General features: G+C 40.9%; 2 protein-coding genes across 5 annotated transcripts; both read right to left on the reverse strand.

Moving 5' to 3' along the window:
• Positions 1–9,459: 9,459 nt before the first annotated feature.
• LOC139390092 (ring finger protein 181) lies at positions 9,460–14,446 on the reverse strand. Of its 3 annotated transcripts, none has more exons than XM_071137237.1 (6): positions 14,359–14,424; positions 13,919–14,019; positions 13,213–13,346; positions 12,868–12,983; positions 10,192–10,266; positions 9,460–9,956 (listed from the first exon to the last, which is right to left on the reverse strand). In XM_071137237.1, the coding sequence occupies exons 2-6, from the start codon at positions 14,002–14,004 to the stop codon at positions 9,897–9,899; spliced, it is 471 nt and encodes a 156-aa protein (XP_070993338.1). In that variant the 5' UTR covers positions 14,005–14,019; positions 14,359–14,424; the 3' UTR covers positions 9,460–9,896. The 3 variants fall into 3 exon arrangements, with proteins under 3 accessions (XP_070993338.1, XP_070993337.1, XP_070993339.1); XM_071137238.1 differs by having other exon boundaries at positions 9,564–9,956; positions 14,354–14,434; XM_071137236.1 differs by having other exon boundaries at positions 13,919–14,446.
• Positions 14,447–15,911: 1,465 nt separating this feature from the next.
• On the reverse strand, positions 15,912–23,808 carry LOC139389750 (vesicle-associated membrane protein 5-like). 2 transcript variants are annotated; one of them, XR_011629422.1, is made up of 4 exons: positions 23,517–23,808; positions 21,410–21,553; positions 17,707–18,767; positions 15,912–16,064 (listed from the first exon to the last, which is right to left on the reverse strand). XR_011629422.1 is itself a non-coding variant. In XM_071136681.1 (3 exons), the coding sequence occupies exons 1-3, from the start codon at positions 23,517–23,519 to the stop codon at positions 18,576–18,578; spliced, it is 339 nt and encodes a 112-aa protein (XP_070992782.1). In that variant the 5' UTR covers positions 23,520–23,786; the 3' UTR covers positions 17,295–18,575. The 2 variants fall into 2 exon arrangements, 1 of the variants encoding a protein (XP_070992782.1); XM_071136681.1 differs by lacking the exon at positions 15,912–16,064 and having other exon boundaries at positions 17,295–18,767; positions 23,517–23,786.
• Between the last annotated feature and the right edge of the window lie 236 nt (positions 23,809–24,044).

The following is a 24,044-nucleotide window of genomic DNA, read 5'->3' on the forward strand; positions in this document are numbered from 1 at the left end:
TAGCTATAGTACAACATGTAATGTACACAATTTTTATAAGTCAACTGGTCGGCTACAATCACAGGTTGGTGGCACCTTAATTGGGGTGGACGGGCTCGTGGTAATGGCTTGAGTGGAATGGTATCAAACATGGTTTCCAGGAGTTTGCCATTCCATGACTTCCGTTCCAGCCATTATGAGCCAGGCTCCACTGGCTACAATCCATTTTGAAAGGTGCAAATTTGACTCATTTAACTGTCTTATTTGGAAGAAGGAAAAAAAAATAATATATATATATATATATATTAGGGATATCTACTATTTCAAGTCAAATTTTATGTCACATGCGTTGTGAACAACAGGTGTAGACTAACAGTGAAATGCTTACCTACAGGCCCTTCCCAACAATACAGAGAGAAAGAAAATGGATGGATTCTAGGCTGGTTCCTTGGAAGCCTTATTTGGATACTGTGAGAAATACAATCTCTGTAAGAGACTTCTCAAAGCCTGTTATTAATGTGCTGAGTGAGATACTGTACATGTTGAGATCAGGGCATGTATTTATAGAGCGTCTCAGAGGTCGACCGATTTTATGATTTTTAAACGTCGATACCGTTTTTATTTTTATTTTATTTTTTTGTGTGTTGGGGGGGGGTCAAAAAAGTCAGTACCAAGGTTTATTTCTTTAACATTTTTAAATGTTATATATATATATATTACACACACACACACACACAGTGGGGCAAAAAAGTATTGTCAGCCACCAATTGTGCAAGTTCTCCCACTTAAAAAGATGAGGCCTGTAATTTTCATCATAGGTACACTTCAACTATGACAGACAATGAGAAAAAAAATCCAGAAAATCCCATTGTAGGATTTTTAATGAATGTATTTGCAAATTATGGTGGAAAACTTTTGTTATTGACCAAATACTTATTTATCTCAATACTTTGTCATTGCCAACAAAGGGTATATAACAGAGGTCAAACGTTTTCACAGGGTTTTCACACACTGTTGCTGGTATTTTGGCCCATTCCTCCATGCAGATCTCCTCTAGAGCAGTGATGTTTTGGGGCTGTTGCTGGGCAACACGGACTTTCAACTCCCTCCAAAGATTTTCTATGGGGTTGAGATCTGGAGACTGGCTAGGCCACTCCAGGACCTTGAAATGCTTCTTACGAAGCCACTCCTTCGTTGCCCGGGCGGTGTGTTTGGGATCAATGTCATGCTGAAAGACCCAGCCACGTTTCATCTTCAATGCCCTTGCTGATGGAAGGAGGTTTTCACTCAAAATCTCACGATACATGGCCCCATTCATTCTTTCCTTTACACGGATCAGTCGTCCTGGTCCCTTTGCAGAAAAACAGCCCCAAAGCATGATGTTTCTACCCCCATGCTTCACAGTAGGTATGGTGTTCTTTGGATGCAACTCAGCATTCTTTGTCCTCCAAACACGACGAGTTGAGTTTTTACCAAAAAGTTCTAGTTTGGTTTGATCTGACCATATGACATTCTCCCAATATTCTTCTGGATCATCCAAATGCTCTCTAACAAACTTCAGACAGGCCTGGACATGTACTGGCTTAAGCAGGGGGACACGTCTGGCACTGCAGGATTTGAGTCCCTGGCGGCGTAGTGTGTTACTGATGGTAGGCTTTGTTACTTTGGTCCCAGCTCTCTGCAGGTCATTCACTAGGTCCCCCGTGTGGTTCTGGGATTTTTGCTCACCGTTCTTGTGATCATTTTGACCCCACGGGGTGAGATCTTGCGTAGAGCCCCAGATCGAGGGAGATTATCAGTGGTCTTGTATGTCTTCCATTTCCTAATAATTGCTCCCACAGTTGATTTCTTCAAACCAAGCTGCTTACCTATTGCAGATTCAGTCTTCCCAGCCTGGTGCAGGTCTACAATTTTGTTTCTGGTGTCCTTTGACAGCTCTTTGGTCTTGGCCATAGTGGAGTTTGGAGTGTGACTGTTTGAGGTTGTGGACAGGTGTCTTTTATACTGATAACAAGTTCAAACAGGTGCCATTAATACAGGTAACAAGTAGAGGACAGAGGAGCCTCTTAAAGAAGATGTTACAGGTCTGTGAGAGCCAGAAATCTTGCTTGTTTGTAGGTGACCAAATACTTATTTTCCACCATAATTTGCAAATAAATTCATAAAAAATCCTACAATGTGATTTTCTGGATTTTTTTCTTCTCATTTTGTCTGTCATAGTTGAAGTGTACCTATGATATAAATTACAGGCCTCATCTTTTTAAGTGGGAGAAGTTGCACAATTGGTGGCTGACTAAATACTTTACAACAATACTGAATGAACAATGAACACTTCTATTTTATCTTCATATAATACATAGAATCTATTTAGTCTCAAATAAATAATGAAACATGCTAAATTTGGTTTAAATAATGCAAAAACAGTGTTTGAGAAGAAAGTAAAAGTGCAATATGTGCCATGTAATTTTTTTTTTAAAAAGCTAAAGTTCCTTGCTCAGAACATGAGAAAGCTGGTGGTTCAATATTTCCAGTTAAGAAGTTTTAGGTTGTAGTTATTATAGGAATTAAGACGCGTCGACTATTTCTCTCTATAACATTTTGTATTTCATATACCTTTGACTATTGGATGTTCTAATAGACACTAGTATTGCCAGCTTAATCTCAGCAGTTGATAGGCTTGAAGTCATAAACAGCGCTGTGAAGCAAGCATTGCTAAGAGCTGCTGGCAAGTTTGAATGAATGCTTACGAGCCTGCTGCAGCCTACCACCGCTCAGTCAGACTGCTATATCAAATCATAGACTTAATTATAATGTAATAAACACAGAAATACGAGCCGTTGGTCATTTAATATGGTCAAATCCAGAAACTATCATTTCGAAAACAAAACGCTTATTCTTTCAGCAAAATACAGAACCGATCCGTATTTGCAACCCCAAGTCTAAATATTGCTGTTCCATTGCACAACCTTCAATGTTATGTCATAATTATGCTAAATTCTACCAAATTAGTTAGCAACGAGCCAGGCGGTCCAAACTGTTGCATATACCCCGACCCTCTGCAATGAACGAGAAGTGACACAATGTCCCTAGTTAACATGAATTTCTTAACTAAATATGCAGGTTTAAAAAAATATATACTTATGTGTATTGATTTTAAGAAAGGCATTGATGTTTATGGTTAGGTACATTTCGTGCAACGATTGTGCTTTTTTGACGAATGTGCTTTTGTTAAATCATCCCGTTTGGCAAAGTAGGCTGCGATCCGATGATAAATTAACAGGCACCGCATTGATTATATGCAACGCAGGACAAGCTAGTTCACCTAGTAATATCATCAACCATGTGTAGTTAACTAGTGATTATGTGAAGATTGGTTGTTTTTTATAAGAAGTTTAATGCTAGCTAGGAACTTATCTTGGCTCCTTGCTGTACTCGCGTAACAGGTGGTCAGACAGCCACGCTGTTTCCTCGTGGAATGCAATGTAATCGGCGTCCAAAAATGCCGATTACCAATTGTTATGAAAACTTGAAATCGGCCCTAATTAATCGGTCGACCTCTAGTCTGAGTAGGAGTGCTGCTCTAGGATCAGGTTCCCCTTTCAATATAACCTTATGTATTTCTCATTGCCAAACATCTACGTGTAATGAGTTGAAATGGTTCAGAATAAAACTCTCAACTTTGACTGACTAACAAACAAATATGCCCCAGGTGAGGGTCACCAGGAGAGAACTTATTTCTGTAATTAACCAGCGCCACCTTGAGGCCAATGATTGTCTCCGTAGAGAGAAATCAAATGCAAGTAATTAATAGCATTAATTAAAGTCCCTGGGGCCTATGTTTAAGGGGTTTCAATTGAAATGGGCCCTAACTGCCCAGGGGCTTCACTGGCAAATTTCTTTACGCAAATGTATAAAGAACTTTATATGCCTATGTATTTCCTGAAATTAAAAAAAATATTTTTTTAGGGGGTAGGCCTCTATAACATTACCACTAACCCAGTATTTTCTGTTGGGCCATTGTGTCTGGTATATTTTCAACTGTACAATACAATCACTGAATGGTGTTTCAGCCAACAAAACTATTTTAAATGTTTTGTTTTCTTCATGTCAGCTACCTCTGTGATTGTGAGTGGAATTGTTGTTCCAAGGCAGATGCTGAGCAGATGCGTAGCTGGTATTTCCTATCCTTCTTTCCAAAAAATATAGGAATCTACACTGGAGTTTGGTGGGTTGGCTATGTTATAAAACAGCCAGGCTACACAGAAAATACAAAATGAAAGCATACTGGTAGTTTCTGATGTAAAAATTCTATAGCTCCAGTGTAAGTTCACTCGGTTTGATTCTGTTGGCTTTTTTCCCCCTCATTCACTACCAGCCAAAAAAGTTTTTCACTTCAAATAACCTTATTTTGTGATGTATTTCACCATACTGTAACTTAGTATCAAGGTTAGACTTCAACCGGCAGCTTTGACAAAAATGTACCTTCACGGGATTGGAACTATTATGTGTAAACATTTCTCTTTATTGTAGACAAGGCCAAAACATGATGACATGGTATTTAAGTACTTTTTTGTTCCAATTCCTGCACTTATTGTAACTTTTTTTAGTTGTGCATTTTGTGTGAGAGAATACCAATTCCAGTTGCAAAAGACTAACAGCAATGCAGATCAAATGTCTTGAAAGATATAATAGTTTTCAAAGATTATAAAATGACTATGTAAAACATGTATTTTACTAAATTCTTCTCTATAATGGGAGGAAAGATGATTACCCCCCCCCCTCCCAAAAAAAAGCAAACAGCATTTTCTTTTATAAATTGTTTTTAAAGGTGTATGCTTATCTATCATTTACCAATTTTATTTTGTCAGATTTATATTCAAATATGAAATAAAATGTAATTATAAGCAAATGATCTGCTCTTGTATGGTTTATTCTTGGGCACAAGATTAGTAAATGGTTTGTTTCGACATGACTGATCTGGGATGAGTATCAGCTGCATCTTCTCAGAAAAATCAGTTAGATGGCTTGACAGACTACCCACTGAAAATGTCTATTTAATCAATATTGCATAAGTTCACTCAACTCTTTATTGCATTGTAGCTACCAAGAGTTACCCTTGTACGTCAGACCACTTGGCACGGTTGAAGAGGCTGGGTCTGACAAATACAGGCAAATCAACGTTAGGTCTTCCCTTGAGCCCAGGACATCAACTCCTCAAATTACTGCTCCTCTCCTCTAGCCTTGTGAAACCAAACTAACTGCAATGTGTGATATTGCAAGATCACTCAGGTTTTGAGGCTACCTTTCCTAAATTATTTGACTTATGTTCTCTACAAGACATCCCTTCGAAATATGGCAGAACAATTAACCCTGCCTTGAAATAGTTGAGTACCGTTAGCATTTCAGAGCAACTGTCTATTTTCAGGACTCAATCACAGGAGTCAGCAGTTAGAGGTTATTTTGTCATATGCTTACGAATGGACATGAAGCATAGACCAGTTTGGCTAACCAGACCAACATGCTTTATAACCACCGTCGGGACTTTGTGTGCAAAAAAAGCTGGATCATTATCTTCTTTGGGGTAAATATAACATGACAATATCAAACGTTTTAATATTTGAGGAAATGAGATTGAGTGGTTTACAGTTCGGCTCAAGAGGACCTGAGAAAAACCACAGCTGTGAGATTGGTCCTTAATCTATACTGAATACAAATATAAATGCAACATGTAAAGTGTTGGTCCCATGTGATGAAACAAAAGATTCCCTAAATGTTCCATACGCACAAAAAGCTTATTTCCGTCAAAGTTTGCACAAATGTATTTACAGTGCATTCGGAAAGTATACAGACCCCTTGACTTTTTCCACTTGTTACGTTACAGCCTTATTCTAAAATGGATTAAATGACAAAGCAAAAACAGGTTGAGACGTTTTTGCAAACTTGTGACATAACTTATACCTTATTTACGTAAGCATTCAGACCCTTTGCTATGAGACTTCAAATTGAGCTCAGGTGCATCCTGTTTCTACAACTTGATTGGAGTCCACCTGTAGTACATTAAAATGATTGGACATGATTTGGAAAGGCACACAAAATCAAATCAAATGTTATAAGTCACATGCACTGAATACAATAGGTGTAGACCTTACAGTGAAATGCTTAATTACAAGCCCTTCACCAACAATGCAGTTTAAAATAAATAAATGAACAAGAAATAAAAGCAACCAGTAATTAAAGAGCCGCAGTAAAATAACAATAGCGAGACTACATACAGGGGGGGTACCGGTACAGAGTCAATGTGTGGGGGCGCCGGTTAGTTGAGGTAATATGTACATGTAGGTAGAGTTATTAAAGTGACTATGCATAGATGACAACAACTGAGAGTAGGTGTAAAGGAGGGGGAGGGGGGCAATGCAAATAGTCTGGGTGGACATTTGATTAGATGTTTAGGAGTCTTATGGCTTGTGGGTAGAAGCTGTTTCAAAGCCTCTTGGACCAAGACTTGGCGCTCCGGTACCGCTTGCCGTGCGATAGCAGAGAGAACAGTCTACGACTAGGCTGGTTGGAGTCTTTGACAATTTTTAGGGCCTTCCTCTGACACTGCCTGGTGTAGAGGTCCTGGATGGCAGGAAGCTTGGCACCAGTGATGTACTGGGCCGTAGGCACTACCCTCTGTAGTGCCTTGCGGTCAGATGCTGAGCAGTTGCCATACCAGGTAGTGGTGCAACCAGTCACGATGCTCTCGATGGTGCAGCTGTAGAACCTTTTGAGGATCTGAGGACCCATGCTACACCTGTCTATGTAAGGTCTCACAGTTGGCAGTGCATGTCAGAGCAAAAACCAAGCCATGAGGTCGAAGAAATTGTCTGTAGAGCTCTGAAACAGGCTTGTGTCAAGGCACAGATCTGGGGAAGTGTACCAAAACATTTCTGCAGCATTGAAGGTCCCCAAGAACACAGTGGCCTCCATCATTCTTAAATGGAAGACGTTTGGAACCATCAAGACTCTTCCTAGAAAATCAAATCAAATGTATTTGTCACATACACATGGTTAGCAGATGTTAATGCAAGTGTAGCGAAATGCTTGTGCTTCTAGTTCCGACAATGCAGTAATAACCAACGAGTAATTTAACCTAACAATTCCAAAACTACTACCTTATACACACAAGTGTAAAGGGATAAAGAAAATGTACATGGGCGCCTCGCCGAACTGAGCAATCGGGGGAGAAAGGCCTTGGTCAGTGAGGTGACCAAGAACCCGATGGTCACTCTGACAGAGCTCCAGAGTTCCTCTGTGGAGATGGTTGTGCTTCTGGAAGTTTCTCCCATCTCTGCAGCACTCCACCAATCAGGCCTTTTATGGTAGAGTGGCCAGACTGAAGCCACTCCTCAGTAAAATGCACATGACATCCCGCTTGGAGTTTGCCGAAGGAACCTAAAGGTCTGTCAGACCATGAGAAACAAGATTATCTGGTCTGATTAAACCAAGATTGAACTCTTTGGCCTGAATGCCAAGCGTCACGTCTGGAGGAAACATGGTACCATCCCTACGGTGAAGTATGGTGGTGGCAGCATCATGCTGTGGGGATGTTTTTCAGCGGCAGAGACTGGGAGACTAGTCAGGATCGAGGGAAAGATAAACGGAGCAAAGTACAGAGAGATTCTGGATGAAAACCTGCTCCAGAGTGCTCAGGACCTCAGACTGGTGTGAAGGTTCACCTTCCAACAGGACAACGCAGGAGTGGCTTTGGGACAAATCTCTGAGTGGCCAGCCAGACTTGAACCTGATCGAACATCACTGGAGACCTGGAAATAGCTTTGCAGCGACGCTCCCCATCCAACCTGACAGAGCTTGAGAGGATCTGCAGAGAAGAATGGGAGAAACTCCCCAAATACAGGTTTACCAAGCTTGTAGCGTCATACCCAAGAAAACTCGAGGCTGTAATCGCTGCCAAAGGTGCTTCAACAAAGGGTCTGAATAGTTGTGCAAATGTGATATTTCACCTTTTGTATTTTTTATTCATTTGCAAACATTTCTAAAAACCTGTTTTTGCTTTGTCATTATGGAGTATTGTGTTTATATTGATGAGTGGAAAAAAACAATTACAGTCTTATTCTAAATTGGATGAATCAAAATGTGGAAAATGTTGAGGGTTCTGAATACTTCCCGAATGCACTGTACATCCCTATTAGTGAGTTTCTCCTTTACCAAGATAATCCATCCACCTGACAGGTGTGGCATATCAAGAAGCTGATTAAACAGCATGATAATTACACAGGTGCACCTTAATGCTGGGGACGATAAAAGGTTTCAACTGTACCGGGCAGATGGCGGACAGCATGTATTTGGGCGAGCGGCTTGCTGATGTCAACTTTGTGAACAGAGAGCCCCGTGGTGGTGGGGTTATGGTATGGACAGGCATAAGCTACAGACAATAAACACAATTGCATTTTGTTGATGGCAATTTGAATGCAGATACCGCGATGAAATCCTGAGTCCCATTGTCATGCCATTCATTCGCCGCCATTACCTCATATTTCAGCTGGATAATGCACGGCCCCAAGTCTCAACGATCTCTACACAGTTCCTGTAAGCTGAAAATGTCCCAGTTCTTCCATGGTCTGCATACTCACCAGACATGTCACCCATTGAGCATGTTTGGGCATGTTTGGGATGCTCTGGATCAACGTGTACGTAGCATGTTCCAGTTCCCGCCAATATCAAGCAACTTCGCACAGCCATTGAAGTGTGGGATAACATTCCACAATCAACAGCCTATTCAACTCTATGCGAAGGAGCCGTGTCGTGCTGCATGAGGCAAATAGTGGTTACACCAGAAACTGACTGGTTTTCTGATCCATCCCACTATTTTTCTTTAAGGTATCTTACCAAAAGATGCCTGTCTGTTTTCCAATCATGTGAAATCCATAGATTAGGGCATAATATATTTATTTCAATTGACTGATGTCCTTATATAAACTGTAACTCAGTAAAATCGTTGCATGCTGTGTTTATATTTTTGTTCAGTGTATTTTCACAGGTAGTGTGTACTGAGTGGTGTTCCTTAAGCTTTCTTCAATACCCTATACCAGGGTAGGGTGTTAAAAGGCCCAATGCAGCCCTTTTTATATCAATTAAGTACCTTACTGTTATAGAGGTTACATTAAAATCGACCAAAATAGTTTAAGCAAACAAGAAATTTGATAGGACTGTCTGGAAGTGGTCTAAGTGGGGAGGGGAAAACTGAAAACTAGCAGTTATTTAAATTGAGGTTTGGAACTCTTAGTTATTGGTCTATTATCCAATTTACCGCATGGTGATGTCACCATGGAAAACGAACTCCTGCCCATACAAACCTGCTGATTAGAAAGTCCTATGTAGATTGTATTTTTAACCAGTAACACTGATAAAAATAAAATAAAAACACATTTTTAGTGTGTTTCATCACCTGTTGTACAAAATGATACAAAACACAGGAAATCAGAATTGACTGCACTGGGCCTTTAATGCTGATGCCAAAGCAAGCAACACTATAAACAGATTGAATTTAAAGTCTGATAAATATGAGGCCAACAAAACATATGCCATGAAAAGCCATTTAATCATCTGTTTTGGTCAATGTATTGCATCTTGGGGAAAAGGAAGAAATGCTATGATGTGTTAAGGCAGTGAATGTAGAGAGTTCAAACAGACTCAACTGTCTCAGTATTCCTTTCATTGTATAATGATCATCCATAATTTGAATCACAAAATGAGTCTTTGTACAATTGACTGTATTTAAAACTGACATATTTACAGTACATACGATAAAACATAATAGCTACATAATATTATTTGCAGCTTTGGTCAATTCTTAATTCTATTGCGACCAAACGCTAGAAAGGGAAAATCAGCAATAAGCAGTGTGCTCTGAGCCGTTATGTGTACATGGCTCCATGCAGATCTTCCAGTCTGTTTTCCCTCTGTTTTCTCCTGTCCTGTAACAGACAGAAATGCTCAATTTAGTAACGGGTTGACACTGACCATTGCTGTGTCCCAAATGGCACCCTATTCCCTATCCAGTTCACTATTTATTTTGACCATGGCCCATAGACCACTGCATAGTTAATAGGGTGCCATTTGGGACACATTCCAAGTTTCAACTCTAAAAGGGAAAAGCACTTTGAATTCGATTTCCCAGGAAAATGACTGATACCCTAGTTTCACACCCACCTTGTCCTTCTTGAACTCTTCATACTCTGGATTGTCGGTTGGTAGCTCGAGACGGCATAGCGGGCAAGAATTTGTCTGTGATGATAGACAGCAAGAGTTAGAGGAAATCTGCAAAGGTTATAGCCTAGTGGCTATAAGCTTTGGGCCAGTAATCGAAAGGTAACTGGTTCGAATCCCCAAGCTGACTAGGTGAAAAATCTGTTGAAGTGCCCTTGAGCAAGGCACTTAACCCCAATTGCTCCTGTAAATTGCTCTGGATAAGAGCGTCTGCTAAAAGACAAAAATGTAAATGTTATACACAGTGTAGAAAACATTATGAACTCTTTCCATGACAGATTATCCAGGTGAAAGCTATGATCCCTTATTGATGTCACTTGTTAACCCCATAAGATCCACGCCCTGCTGAGATCTAAATAAGCATAATGAAACAATCCCCATAAAAAACTGCCAGTTTAAGCAAGAGATATGTTTTTTTGCATTGGATGCATCTCAGTCCACCCCACCACATCCGCAAGAGTCGCACTTCCGCATCTGCAGTGAAAGTTGACAAGATATAGAGCGGTGTTTGTCAGACCATGAGACTTCCCAAAAATTGGTCTTCTCACAAAATCGTCTGTAGCGTCAGAACGGTTAGGCAAACTATTATGACCCATCTATGGAAAGATGAGACTCTCACGAAGACAGGGTGTTCTCCGTTTTGATCTAGAATCCCCACAAGCGTCTTGAGACTCATCTGAAGTTGGTACAGACGATCTGCCAACTTCTGCCTGTAGCGTCCTAACAATTTACACACTAATATGACCCCTCTGTGGAAAGGTGAGACTCGCATGAACATGTCTGTTGTTTTGCGCTAGGACACCCTCACAAGAGTTGTCTGACGGTCCCCCGGTACCAGTTGAATTTTTTTTATGGAAGTACACTATACGATGCAATTGGAATGTATTCAGACCCCTTCCCCTTTTCCACATTTTGTTACGTTACAGCCTTAATCTAAAACAAAAATGTTGCAAATTAATTTTAAAAATAACACTGAAATATGACATACATAAGTATTCAGACCCTTTGCTACGAGACTCAGAATTGAGCTCAGGTGCATCCTGTTTCCATTGATTCCTATAATTTGATTGGAGTACAACTGTGGTAAATTCAACTGATTGGACATGATTTGGATACATGATTTGTCAGAGCAAAAACCAAGCCATGAGGTCGAAGAAATTGTCCGTAGAGCTCCAAGAAAGGATTGTAGCACGGCACAGATCTGGGGAAGGGTACCAAAACATTTCTGCAGAATTGAAGGTCCAAGAACACAGTGGCTTCCATCATTCTTAAATGGAAGAAGTTTGGAATCACCAAGACTTCCTAAAGCTGTCCGCCCAGCCAAACTGAGCAATCGGGGGAGAAGGGTCTTGGTCAGTGAGGTGACCAAGAACCTGATGGTCACTAACAGAGCTCCAGAGTTCCTCTGTGGAGAAGGGAGAACCTTCCAGAAGGACAACCATCTCTGCAGCACTCAACCAATCAGGCCTTTATGGTAGAGTGGCCAGACAGAAGCCACTCCTCAGTAAAAGGCAAATGACAGCCCGCTTGGAGTTTGCCAAAAGGCTGCTAATGACTCTTAGACTATGAGAAACAAGATTCTTTGGTCTGATGAAACCAAGATTGAACTCTTTGGCCTGAATTCCAAGCCCCACGTATGGAGGAAAACTGGCACCATCCCTACGGTAAAGCATGGTGGTGGCGGCATCAAGCTGTGGGGATGTTTTTCAGCGGCAGGGACCGGGACTCAAATGGATCGAGGGAAAGTTGAACGGAGCAAAGTACAGAGAGATTCTTGATGAAAACCTGCTCCAGAGCATTCAGGACCTCAGACTGGGGCAAAGGTTCACCTTCCAATAGGACAATGACCCTAAGCACACAGCCAAGACAACACAGGAATGGCTTCGAGACAAGTCTCAAAGTACTTGAGTGGCCCAGCGAGAGCCCGGACTTGAACCCGTTCAAACATCCCTAGAGAGACCTGAAAATAGCTGTGCAGCAACACTCCCCATCCAACCTGACAGAGCTTGAGAGGATCTGCAGAGATTAATGGAAGAAACTCCCCAAAAACACAGGTGTGCCAAGCTTGTCATACCCAAGAAGATTCAAGGCTGTAGTCACTGCCAAAGGTGCTCAACTAAGTACTGATTAAAGGGTCTGAATACTTATGTAAATGTGATATATAAATAAATGTTTAAAAAAAAACACATTTTGCTTTGTCATTATGGGGTATTGTGTGTAGATTGAAGGGAAAAAAACAATGTCATACATTTTAGATTAAGGCTGTAACGTAACAAAATGTGGAAAAAAATCAAGGGGTCTGAATACTTTCCGAATGCACTGTATATATGTAGACTGTTTAGTGACATAAATAAGGGGTTAAATACATAGAAATAATCATGTTTCCTGATCTTTCAGATATAGGACAGACACTTCAGAACAAACTTCCGTTTGATTTTTTTTGGGGGGGTGACTGTTCCATGTAGTGAATCTGTTAAATGCATTTGTATGGGCTGTTCTTTATGTTTAGTGCACTGTGTTCAGGTAATTAGTACATTCATTTGTACATACCATCAAACCTATATGTGAAAATGTATCCGTGTGTGTGTGTGTGTGACGAGTCAGTGGACAAGCCCTCACCTTCCCTAACCAGGGCAGGATACAACCAGAGTGAAAGAGGTGTTTGCAGGGCATCTCCCTCACTGTCTCCTGCTCCTCAAACTCCAGCAGACACACAGGACACTTCAGCCCTTTGTCTAGATGAGGGGGGGAAGAGAGCGAGTTCAATCCCACAGTCTGAAACATCCACAGACAATTGACTACACTTGCAGACTACAGAGGTAGTCGTGCTTGCAATTATAATGAATTAAAATTTAATTGGGTACCACGTGAGACAGCATAGCATTTTGATAGTAGCATATAATTCCCAAATGTTTTTCACAGGTAATTAGCTAGAGGGTAGCTTATTCGTGCAGCAGGACTCACCTGCTTGCTCTGGGGATATGACAACCACAGGTAAGGTTTGGACAGCTGTTTTAGCAGCTGGGGGAGGAAGACGCTGGTCCCAGTCCGACAGGTCAAACGCTCCCGAGTCAATGTCGAGGCCCTGCATCAAAGACCTACACAGAGGTCAACAGGCAATGTAACAGTAGGTGGTGGTAAGGCACAATAACATTGGATGCCAACCACCGATAAACCCCACCGAAGAAAAAGAACAGGCAATGTCAGCACAGATATTTCACCGGATGTATAAATGTGAAGCATCCCCTTGGCATTTCCCCTCATTACCAAATATTGTAGTGAGAAGAAGCCCAATGCCCGGCAGAAGATGGAACAAGATAGATTTTAGCCAACATTCTGCAAATTTTCTCATCGATGAAAAAAATTGATCTCAATAAAGTTCTGTTCCCTAAACTAAAATCTGTTATGAACAGAGTGGATTAAGTTTTGTAGACATTACCCTTTGCAAAAGTTCGTGATTGGCTCTGCCTCTATTGCTTGTTCTGTACATTATGACTAATTTGTTCCCATTGGAAACGACAGGCTGTGGTCTATCTTGATTTAGTTATAAAACATCTTCAATGTAAGTCACTCAGTGGCAGACAGTTAATGTAGGATATTATAAAATACAGAATGGATTGTGTTGCATCACTTGGGTTGTTAGCTAGTTAGTTAGATCTTTGAATCTCACCTGGCCAGTTCTAGTAGTGCATTCTGACGGTACTGTTCTTCGGGATTCGTTGGTTCACAGTCATGCTCATCAAAATAAGAAGCCATCTTCAGAATACCAATCTGTGGAGCGTCAATCAAACTATTTTCCTTAGCCACATTAGCTAACCATGAAGCTAATTTAATTTGACTCTTTTTGAATTTACTAAAAAGAGATTGAGCAAAATTACACTCAAAGCCCAAGCTACCTTCCGACCTCGAGTTGAGTTGATTCGATAACGTTAGCAAGCTAGCTACACAGTTAGCTAGTTAGCTAATTCATTTAGCTAACCCCTATACTGCTCAACCACTCTCTCATTGAGCTGTTTTAGCCAACTTGTCGAATACACAGAAATGTCCGTGAATACACTGTGCTATACTGCGACATCAAATTAAAGTCACACAAAAGTTGACTTACATTACCTGTGTTTTGTCATAACCTGTAATGTGCAGCAACTAGCCAGCTAGCTACACCACACTGTCTACCGGGTATGACAATGCACCATCACGTGACTTTTACCCGTCCTATCACACATTATGTGTGGGTGGGTGGTGTTCAGGATCTCTCTCTCGATTCAATTCAAAGGGCTTTATTGGCATTGGAGATATTTTTATATCGTCAAAGCAAGTCTAATATATAGTAAATAAAAGTGAAATAAAACATTACAAAATTAACAGTAAACATTACACACACAAAAGTTCCAAATTATGGCTATGTACATTGTAACGACGTGCAAATAGTTACAGTAAAAAAGGGAAAATACATAAACAGAAATATGGGTTGTATTTACAATGGTGTTTGTGCTTCACCGTTTTCCCTTTTCTTGTGGCAACAGGTCACAAATCGTGTTGCTGTGATGGCATACTGTGGTATTTCACACTGTAGATATGGGAGTTGATCAAAATTGGATTGTTTTCTAATTCTTTGTGAGTCTGTGTAATCTGAGGGAAATATGTGTCTTTCAAATGGTAATATATTTGGCACAAGGTTAGGAAGTGCTGCTCAGTTTCCACCTCCTTTTGTTGCACATAGCTTGTCTTCTCTTGAGAGCCAGGTCTTCCTACGGCGGCCTCCCTCAGTAGCAAGGCCATGCTCACTGAATCTGTACATAGTCAAAGCTTTTCTTAATTTTGGGTCAGCCACAGGGGTCAGGTATTCTGCCACTGTGTACTTTCTGTTTAGGGCCAAATAGCATTCTAGTTTGATCTTTTCTTTTGTTAATTGTTTCTAATGTGGCAAGTAATTCTCTTTATGTTTTCTCATGATTTTGTTGGGTCTAGTTGTGTTGCTGTCCTGGGATTATGTGGGGGCTGTTTGTGTTTGTGAACAGAGCCCTAGGACCAGATTGCATAGGGGACTATTCTCTAGGTTCATCTCTCAGTTGGTGATGGCTTTGATAATTAGCGGGTATCGGCCTAATTCTGCATGCATTATTTGGTGTTTTACGTTCTTCATGGAGGATGTTTTTGCAGAATTCTGCATGCAGAGTCCCTTCTTGCCTTGTCTCATATCGTTCACAGCTTTGTGGACGTTACCTGTGGTGCTGATGTTTAGGCTGAGGTATGCATAGTTTTTGTGTGTCTAGATGGAATTTGTAGTCCTGGTAACTGGACCTTTTTCGGAATCTCTCTCTCTCTCAAATAAAAAAGTAACTTTATGGTGTACAAATGTAAATTGTACACACAACTGTCAGTTGTACATGTAACGGATGTGAAATGGCTAGCTAGTTAGCGGTGGTGCGCGCTAATAGCATTTCAATCGGTGACGTCACTCGCTTTGAGACCTTGAAGTAGTGGTTCCCCTTGCTCTGCAAGGGCCACGGCTTTTGTGGAGCGATGGGTAACAATGCTTCGAGGGTGACTGTTGACGTGTGCAGAGCGTCCCTGGATCGCGCCCAGGTCGGGGCGAGGGGACGGACGTAAAGTCTATACTGTTACATACACACAGTTCAAAATAAAGATTCTCTGCAGATATATCTGGTCAATTCCTTTTATTTTACAATGCACTACAGTTTTACATATATATTTCAAATACTAGTATGTCAAGAGTAAACAACAAAAGGGCAAGGGAAGTCTGTAACAAATATAAAATACAAAAAACAGATATTGGACAACTGAAGATACAGTGCCTTGCGAAAGTATTCGGCCCCCTTGAACTTTGCGACCTTTTGCCACATTTCAGGCTTCAAACATAAAGATATAAAACTGTATTTTTTTGTGAAGAATCAACAACAAGTGGGACACAATCATGAAGTGGAACGACATTTATTGGATATTTCAAACTTTTTTAACAAATCAAAAACTGAAAAATTGGGCGTGCAAAATTATTCAGCCCCTTTACTTTCAGTGCAGCAAACTCTCTCCAGAAGTTCAGTGAGGATCTCTGAATGATCCAATGTTGACCTAAATGACTAATGATGATAAATACAATCCACCTGTGTGTAATCAAGTCTCCGTATAAATGCACCTGCACTGTGATAGTCTCAGAGGTCCGTTAAAAGCGCAGAGAGCATCATGAAGAACAAGGAACACACCAGGCAGGTCCGAGATACTGTTGTGAAGAAGTTTAAAGACGGATTTGGATACAAAAAGATTTCCCAAGCTTTAAACATCCCAAGGAGCACTGTGAAAGCGATAATATTGAAATGGAAGGAGTATCAGACCACTGAAAATCTACCAAGACCTGGCCGTCCCTCTAAACTTTCAGCTCATACAAGGAGAAGACTGATCAGAGATGCAGCCAAGAGGCCCATGATCACTCTGGATGAACTGCAGAGATCTACAGCTGAGGTGGGAGACTCTGTCCATAGGACAACAATCAGTCGTATATTGCACAAATCTGGCCTTTATGGAAGAGTGGCAAGAAGAAAGCCATTTCTTAAAGATATCCATAAAAAGTGTTGTTTAAAGTTTGCCACAAGCCACCTGGGAGACACACCAAACATGTGGAAGAAGGTGCTCTGGTCAGATGAAACCAAAATTGAACTTTTTGGCAACAATGCAAAACTTTATGTTTGGCGTAAAAGCAACACAGCTCATCACCCTGAACACACCATCCCCACTGTCAAACATGGTGGTGGCAGCATCATGGTTTGGGCCTGCTTTTCTTCAGCAGGGACAGGGAAGATGGTTAAAATTGATGGGAAGATGGATGGAGCCAAATACAGGACCATTCTGGAAGAAAACCTGATGGAGTCTGCAAAAGACCTGAGACTGGGACGGAGATTTGTCTTCCAACAAGACAATGATCCAAAACATAAAGCAAAATCTACAATGGAATGGTTCAAAAATAAACATATCCAGGTGTTAGAATGGCCAAGTCAAAGTCCAGACCTGAATCCAATCGAGAATCTGTGGAAAGAACTGAAAACTGCTGTTCACAAATGCTCTCCATCCAACCTCACTGAGCTCGAGCTGTTTTGCAAGGAGGAATGGGAAAAAATGTCAGTCTCTCGATGTGCAAAACTGATAGAGACATACCCCAAGCGACTTACAGCTGTAATCGCAGCAAAAGGTGGCGCTACAAAGTATTAACTTAAGGGGGCTGAATAATTTTGTACGCCCAATTTTTCAGTTTTTGATTTGTTAAAAAAGTTTGAAATATCCAATAAATGTCGTTCCACTTCATGATTGTGTCCCACTTGTTGTTGATTCTTCACAAAAAAATACAGTTTTATATCTTTATGTTTGAAGCCTGAAATGTGGCAAAAGGTCGCAAAGTTCAAGGGGGCCGAATACTTTCGCAAGGCACTGTATGTGATTTCTCAGCACTGTTTTTTTGATATTGTACACATTGATTACCTGTAAGACAATAAATGAAAAATTAAATATAAATATTCATACTGCATTGCCCAAATTGGCCTCAAACATAACCGCGTTTTATGTACATATCAAAATGATTTGCATTTTCATATATTTCTTTTGACTGTAAAAACAAAGAATGAAATTATGAGAAGAAATTACTCAAAACATTTAATGAGAAATATAATTACGTGATGTCCCCTTACAGCTTAAATGGAATACTTTGAAACGGTCACACAATTCATCCAATGGGGATTTTTTACATTCCAAAGGCGCAATATGTTTAATTTGAATTGACAAAACATTCACCGATACCAAATATTATGGTGAGGCCGAAACATTTCTGAGTATGAATGTGAAACCAGTGAGCCTGACCAACTAGGGCCAGTTGAAGATGATGCCGAATGGGGAAGCAGCTCAGTTGGTGATGGTACCATTTCATTCAACGATCTACACACAGATCACAGAGCCTGAAATGCCTCTAAAAACAAACAATATCACAGATTGCATAGTTCAGAAAAGTCAACCCACAAAACCTAGTTTGAGCTTAGGTGGAAAACCTACAGCCTGAGTGCCAGTCTGTTTGTGCCATCATCATGCCAACTCCTTGTCACTCATTATCATGCAAAATGTTTGGCTCGACAATGACAGCAATGTATTTGACAAAAGCACAAACAGATCTGGGACCAGGCTAGAAAACCTCACTCTTTATCTTCCGCCACTATTTCTGTCTTGACTGACTCCTTATTTCCTCTGAGGTCTCGCCTGCCCCTGTGTCCATCTCCATCCTCCATCTTAATTTCTTCCATGTCTTTTGCTCTGACAGACAGTCTTGGATCCTAAGGCCCTGAGGTGGGTTGCCCTGCAGCAGGTTGCTCTCCGTTGTCAGGTCCAGATGCTGACCATACAATAATCCCAATGATGATGGCTGCCATGACGACCCCTACGCCAGTCAGCAACACTTTCATCTTCATGTGTTCCCACCACTTCTGCTGTTTTACTTTCCGAGCAGACTTTGAGAAAGCTTTACTCTGAAATCAAACATAAGATGTTAAAAGTTAGTCCGGTGTTCATGCCAAGACCCTATGCCCCCCCCCCCCCCCCCTCCTGAATATGGAGTGTATTCTATATATCTGCAATTGAGGCTGCGCTGCATTGTATATATTTTAAACTCCAGAAAGAAACTATTATGTCATGAAACACACCATTTTCTGACAATTCGGTAGACAGAAGTCTTTAGTTACAGTGCACACTACTTTCTCAATGTTTTTTCCAAAGAATCTAGACTAGTGGGTTTTTTTCTTGGCACTGCTGTTTTGTTTATCCCAGTTACCCAGTCAGCCAGCCAGCAAGTCCTCAAAAAACTCTGACTATGTCCCACATGGCACCCTATTCCCTTTATAGTGCACTATTTTTGACCAGAGCCTCGTCAAAAGTAGTACACTATATAGGGAATATGGTGTGATTTGGGGCACACCCACAGTCAGCCGCTCAGTGCGTTCTCAGAGAACTACAGCGCATTCGAGAACTATTCAGACCCCTTTACTTTTCCACATTGTGTTACGTTACAGCCTTATTCTAAAATGTATTAAATTGTTTTTTCCCCTCATCAATCTACACACAACACCCCATAATGACAAAGCAAAAAAGTATTATTATTATTATTTTTCTTTTTTTTACAAATGTATAAAATAAAAAAAACTGAAATAGACATTTACATAAGTAATCAGACCCTTTACTCAGTACTGTGTTGAAGCACCTTTGGCAATGATTAAAGCTTTGAGTCTTCTTGGGTATTATACTACAAGCTGTGCACACCTGCAGATTCTCTCAAGCTCTGTCAGGTTGAATGGGGAGTGTCACTGCATAGCTATCTACAGGTCTCTCCAGAGATGTTCGATCGAGTTCAAGGTCTGGCTCTGTCTGGGCCACTCAAGAACATTCAGAGACTTGTCCCGAAGCCACTCCTGCGTTGTCTTGGCTGTGTGCTTAGGGTTATTGTCCTAATGGAATTTGAACCTTCGCCCTAGTCTGAGGTCTTGAGTGGTCTGGACCAGGCTTTCATCAAAGATCTCTCTGTACATTGCTCCGTTCATCATTCCCTTGATCCTAACTAGTCTCCCAGTCCCTGCTGCTGAAAAACATCCCCACAGCATGATGCTGCCACCACCATGCTTCACTGTAGGGATGGTGCCAGGTTTCCTCCAGACGTGATGCTTGGCATTCAGGCCAAAACTTGGTTCGTCAGACCAGAGAATCTTGTTTTTCATGGTCTGAGAGTCCTTTATATTCCTTTTTGCAAAATCCAAACGAGCTGTCATGTGCATTTTACTGAGGAGTGGCTTCTGTCTGGCCACTCTACCATAAAGTCCTGACTGGTAAAGTGCTGCAGAGATGGTTTTCCTTCTGGAAGGTTCTCCCATCATCACAGAGGAACTCTGGAGCTCTGTCAGAGTGACCATCGGGTTCTTGGTCATCTCCCTGAACAAGGCCCTTCTTTCCCAATTGCTCAGTTTGGCCGGGCAGTCAGCTCTAGAGAGAGTCTTGATGGTTCCAAACTTATTCCATTGAAAAATGGAGGCCACTGTGTTCTTGGGGACCTTCAATGTTGAAGACATTTTTTGGTACCCTTCCCCAGATCTGTGCCTCGACACAATCCTGTCTCGGAGCTCTACGGACAATTGCTTCAACGTCATGGCTTGGTTTTTGCTCTGAGATGCACTGTCAACTGTGGGACATAATATAGACGTGTGTGCCTTTCCAAATCATGTCCAATTAATTGAATTTACAGGTGGACTCCAATCTAGTTGTAGAAACATCTCAAAGATGATCAATGGAAACAGGATGCACCTGAGCTCAATTTCAAATCTCATAGCAAAGGGTCTGAATACTTAAATAAGGTATTTCTAAAAATCTGTTTTTGCTTTGTCATTATGAGGTATTGTGCGTAGATTGATGAGATTAAAAAGATAATTATATTTTAGAATAAGGCTGTAACATAACATAACACATAACTCCCCAGCCGGCTTGGCTGGGGAGTGATGTGGGAACGCTGCGACCTGGTTGGTTGACCCCAGGGTGGACCAGGACGGACATGTGCCCTGTGGCACGTCCTGGACACCCCTCTCATAATACAGAGGGAGACCAGTGGGTTTCATTAATCTTACAACAATAGGAAATACCTTTCTAAAAATATCACTGCAAACCACAATCAGGATGTAAATTGTCCATTATTTTTCGCCTCCAACTCCACCTAACGTGTATTTATAGACAGCAATATGACATTTCCTGGCTATTCCCTGGACTCGTATGGAACATTGGAAAACTACCATGAGACACCAAAGAAGAATTCCAAAGGAGAAACCTTTTGTGCTATTGTGTCTCTCTGAAACCCACCTAAGGTTTTACCAGTATTATAGCATTGCAATCATCAAAGTACGGCCTTCAAAGTCAGTATCTTAAAATTATGTTTGTGTTTTATATTAAGTCATGATTTGGTTCCATTAAGACGTCTCCTATTACGCCTCTTAAATTAGGGTATGTCCCAAATGGCACCTTATTCCCGATATAGTGCACTTCTTTTGACCAGAGCCCTATAGGCCCTGTTCAAAGGTAGTAGACTATCGAGGAATACGGTGCCATTTGGGAAGCACCCTTAAAGTACAACAATCACCTTCTCCAGAAGTTCGTCTGCCCTGTTATCAAGATCTCCCAGCTTGCCTGACCTCTCGGCAGCCTTGTTGAGGTTATCTAGCATGATCACCTTCACCTCCTCCACCTCATCCTGGGCCTGCTGCAGGCGGTTCTTCCCATTCTCCTGAACACACAACAAACAAGTTGAGGTTAATGGAAGATAAATCCTGGTAAGGCCACAGGACTTAGTTGGAACCACTTCTGATTTTGTGCATATTTGATGTATGATTTACAAGTATTTAAATAGGGGGAGGTACGGACACATTGATTGATACAATGAATAGCTCACATACATTTTTTCAACATCTGTCCCCGTCTTTGTGCTACCATGTTAAAGGTGATATTTTATATCATTAACAACAGTGCATTGTTCACATTAACATGAATGATTAGTCATAATGGATGAGAGATTAAGCTTCCATAGGGGGAAAACAGGACAGAACAGGAAGATGACGGCCAACAACTGAACTGGGGCAGGTGAGCATGGACATCTGGATGACTTGGACGGTTCTTTTTACTGTAAGCTCTGACTTTCTGAAGGAACATGGCGGCACGCTATAGCTTTACAAACAAATAACCACTTTAGCCTGGGGCAACAAAGGTTGGGCAACCCACTGTGACAATGACACTCTTGCGTGCCACCAAAATCTACTATAGCGGCCACATCCTAACCGTGAGATGTGCACGCTTCACTTAACTTTCAGGTAAATACATTGATTGATATCAATGGAAGGCTTGAACGAAGACTCACAAATCTCAAGATAGGATTCAGGCCTACATGTACTGTAGGTGAATAAGAAGGCCTACTTAAAACAGGATATTTAGGCAGTATAATAATAGACTGAACATAACATAATTTATATCCTGACGGGACTATCCCTGACTTTTTTCCCTCTGTGCCGGACAGGGAAGTGAGTGTTTCAGGAGTCAAGGATGCTGACTGCGCTGACACTTACAGGAAACCAAGAGAACAAACAAAACAAGTACAATCTCAGTGACTCCATATCTCACTGTCAATAACACCCTTTCAGACTCACAGAACCGGAATGAGATATGGCCAGGTTAGAACACAGTGCCCTCGTAGAGACAAGTTAGGACTAGCTGTTATACATTACCGGTCAATACATCATGAGTTATACAAGTTTTAATGAAAGGTGCATTTCTTTCCCATTTGTATTTACTATTACAACTGTCATATGGTGAATAGGCTACTGGATTGCTTTGGTTAAATTGGATTGAAACATACATTTTGAGGAAATACACTTTTACTGTTTTAGTTCGGCCCCCACCAATTAAGTTTTCATAGCTGAGGAATAGTCTGTGTTTAAAAATCAACCGGCGACAAAATCCTAACACAGGAACTACTGCCTTTTCCAGTTCTCCTCCTTGCTTCCTTCCTCCCTTCACTCCCTTCCTCACTCACTCACTCCAGCCTCAACAGAGTACCTAGCATTTAGCTAGGAAACCCCCTCTCACAAATCGACAATATGTATTTTTACATGTCTCTTTCAATCAAGCGGACAGGGATAGTCTGCTCATGGACAGATATGTATAGGATAGACTAACAGACCTGGGTCTATAACTGTTATCCACAGAATACACATTGTAATTTCATCAACTAACATAATAGAACATATCTAACCATTTAAATTTGGTTGATTGAGTGCTACTCTAACTTATTAACCTGACCCTCTAATGACACTCACAAACCATTTTCATAAAAACTCACATGGGTCTGTATAAAATAATCTATTTTCATGAATTTGTTTGAATTGTGTATGATCTCTCACAAATTTAAACCAAAACTAAAATAAAAAAGGCAATATTATGACTGTAGCACACGGCCTTTAAATAAGGTGTATTTTACATAAAATCAGTCAAGTTCAATGTGGGAAAACGGTCTAATGTAATTCAACGCAAGGCTGTAGCTTAATGTAGTGACAGTCACAACAACAACAAACGCTTCTGAGCCTACAGGTACCGTGTGTGCAATAGGTGCAGAAACTAAATAATGAAAACATAAACATATTAATATACTATTTTTTATTCTTTAATTTGCTGAAAATAAAAAAAATATATAAACTTACCATTGTTCTTCCGTCACTATCTCTATTCCTGTCCAAAGCTGTCACCGAAACCAATGCATTGAGAGGAGCGTCTTGGCATAAACCTTTGTGTCAGAACAAACGTTGCGTTTAACCAAGGTGGCTTTCAGATATCGCAAAGTTGATTTTCACCCTCTCTCATTTGTAGTTGATTATAGTTCGTTTCTATCTTTCTTTTAGTCGATATTCTTTCTTTTTCCTGGTCTGGTCTCTCACGCTTTCACTGCAGTCTGCTGGTCGGGTCGGGTGACACTTTCCCACACTACCCCTGTCTGGAAGTCAACAGAACAGACCCTTTGACGTCGTGGCCTTACGTCGCTGTATTTGAATGATGGGTATTTGATCATGGATCAGACTTCCTAGGTGAAAGGGAAAAACGTACACCTCGCCTATACCATTTAAACTTCTACTACTCTATTGTAGAGTCTTGTAAAATATATATTCATATTCAGCCATTTACTTTGACTTTTCTTTCACCACAGCCTACTATGACAGTAGCTAGTCTAATGA

The sequence above is a fragment of the Oncorhynchus clarkii genome, chromosome 30, assembly GCF_045791955.1.
Source record: "Oncorhynchus clarkii lewisi isolate Uvic-CL-2024 chromosome 30, UVic_Ocla_1.0, whole genome shotgun sequence".
Taxonomy (NCBI): domain Eukaryota; kingdom Metazoa; phylum Chordata; class Actinopteri; order Salmoniformes; family Salmonidae; genus Oncorhynchus; species Oncorhynchus clarkii.

Bases quoted from the DNA above. Each gene is read 5' to 3' on its own strand.
- LOC139390092 (XM_071137236.1), bottom strand. From the start codon at position 14,004: ATGGCTTCTTATTTTGATGAGCATGACTGTGAACCAACGAATCCCGAA. The intron at 13,347-13,918 runs GTGAGATTCAAA...ACCTCTGTGTAG, and splicing joins GCACTACTAGAACTGGCCAG to GTCTTTGATGCAGGGCCTCG. The intron at 9,957-10,191 runs GTGGGTGTGAAA...TGTCTGTTACAG, and splicing joins AAGAGTTCAAGAAGGACAAG to GACAGGAGAAAACAGAGGGA.
- LOC139389750 (XM_071136681.1), bottom strand. The intron at 18,768-21,409 runs GTGATTGTTGTA...GTTTGATTTCAG, and splicing joins CAGACGAACTTCTGGAGAAG to AGTAAAGCTTTCTCAAAGTC.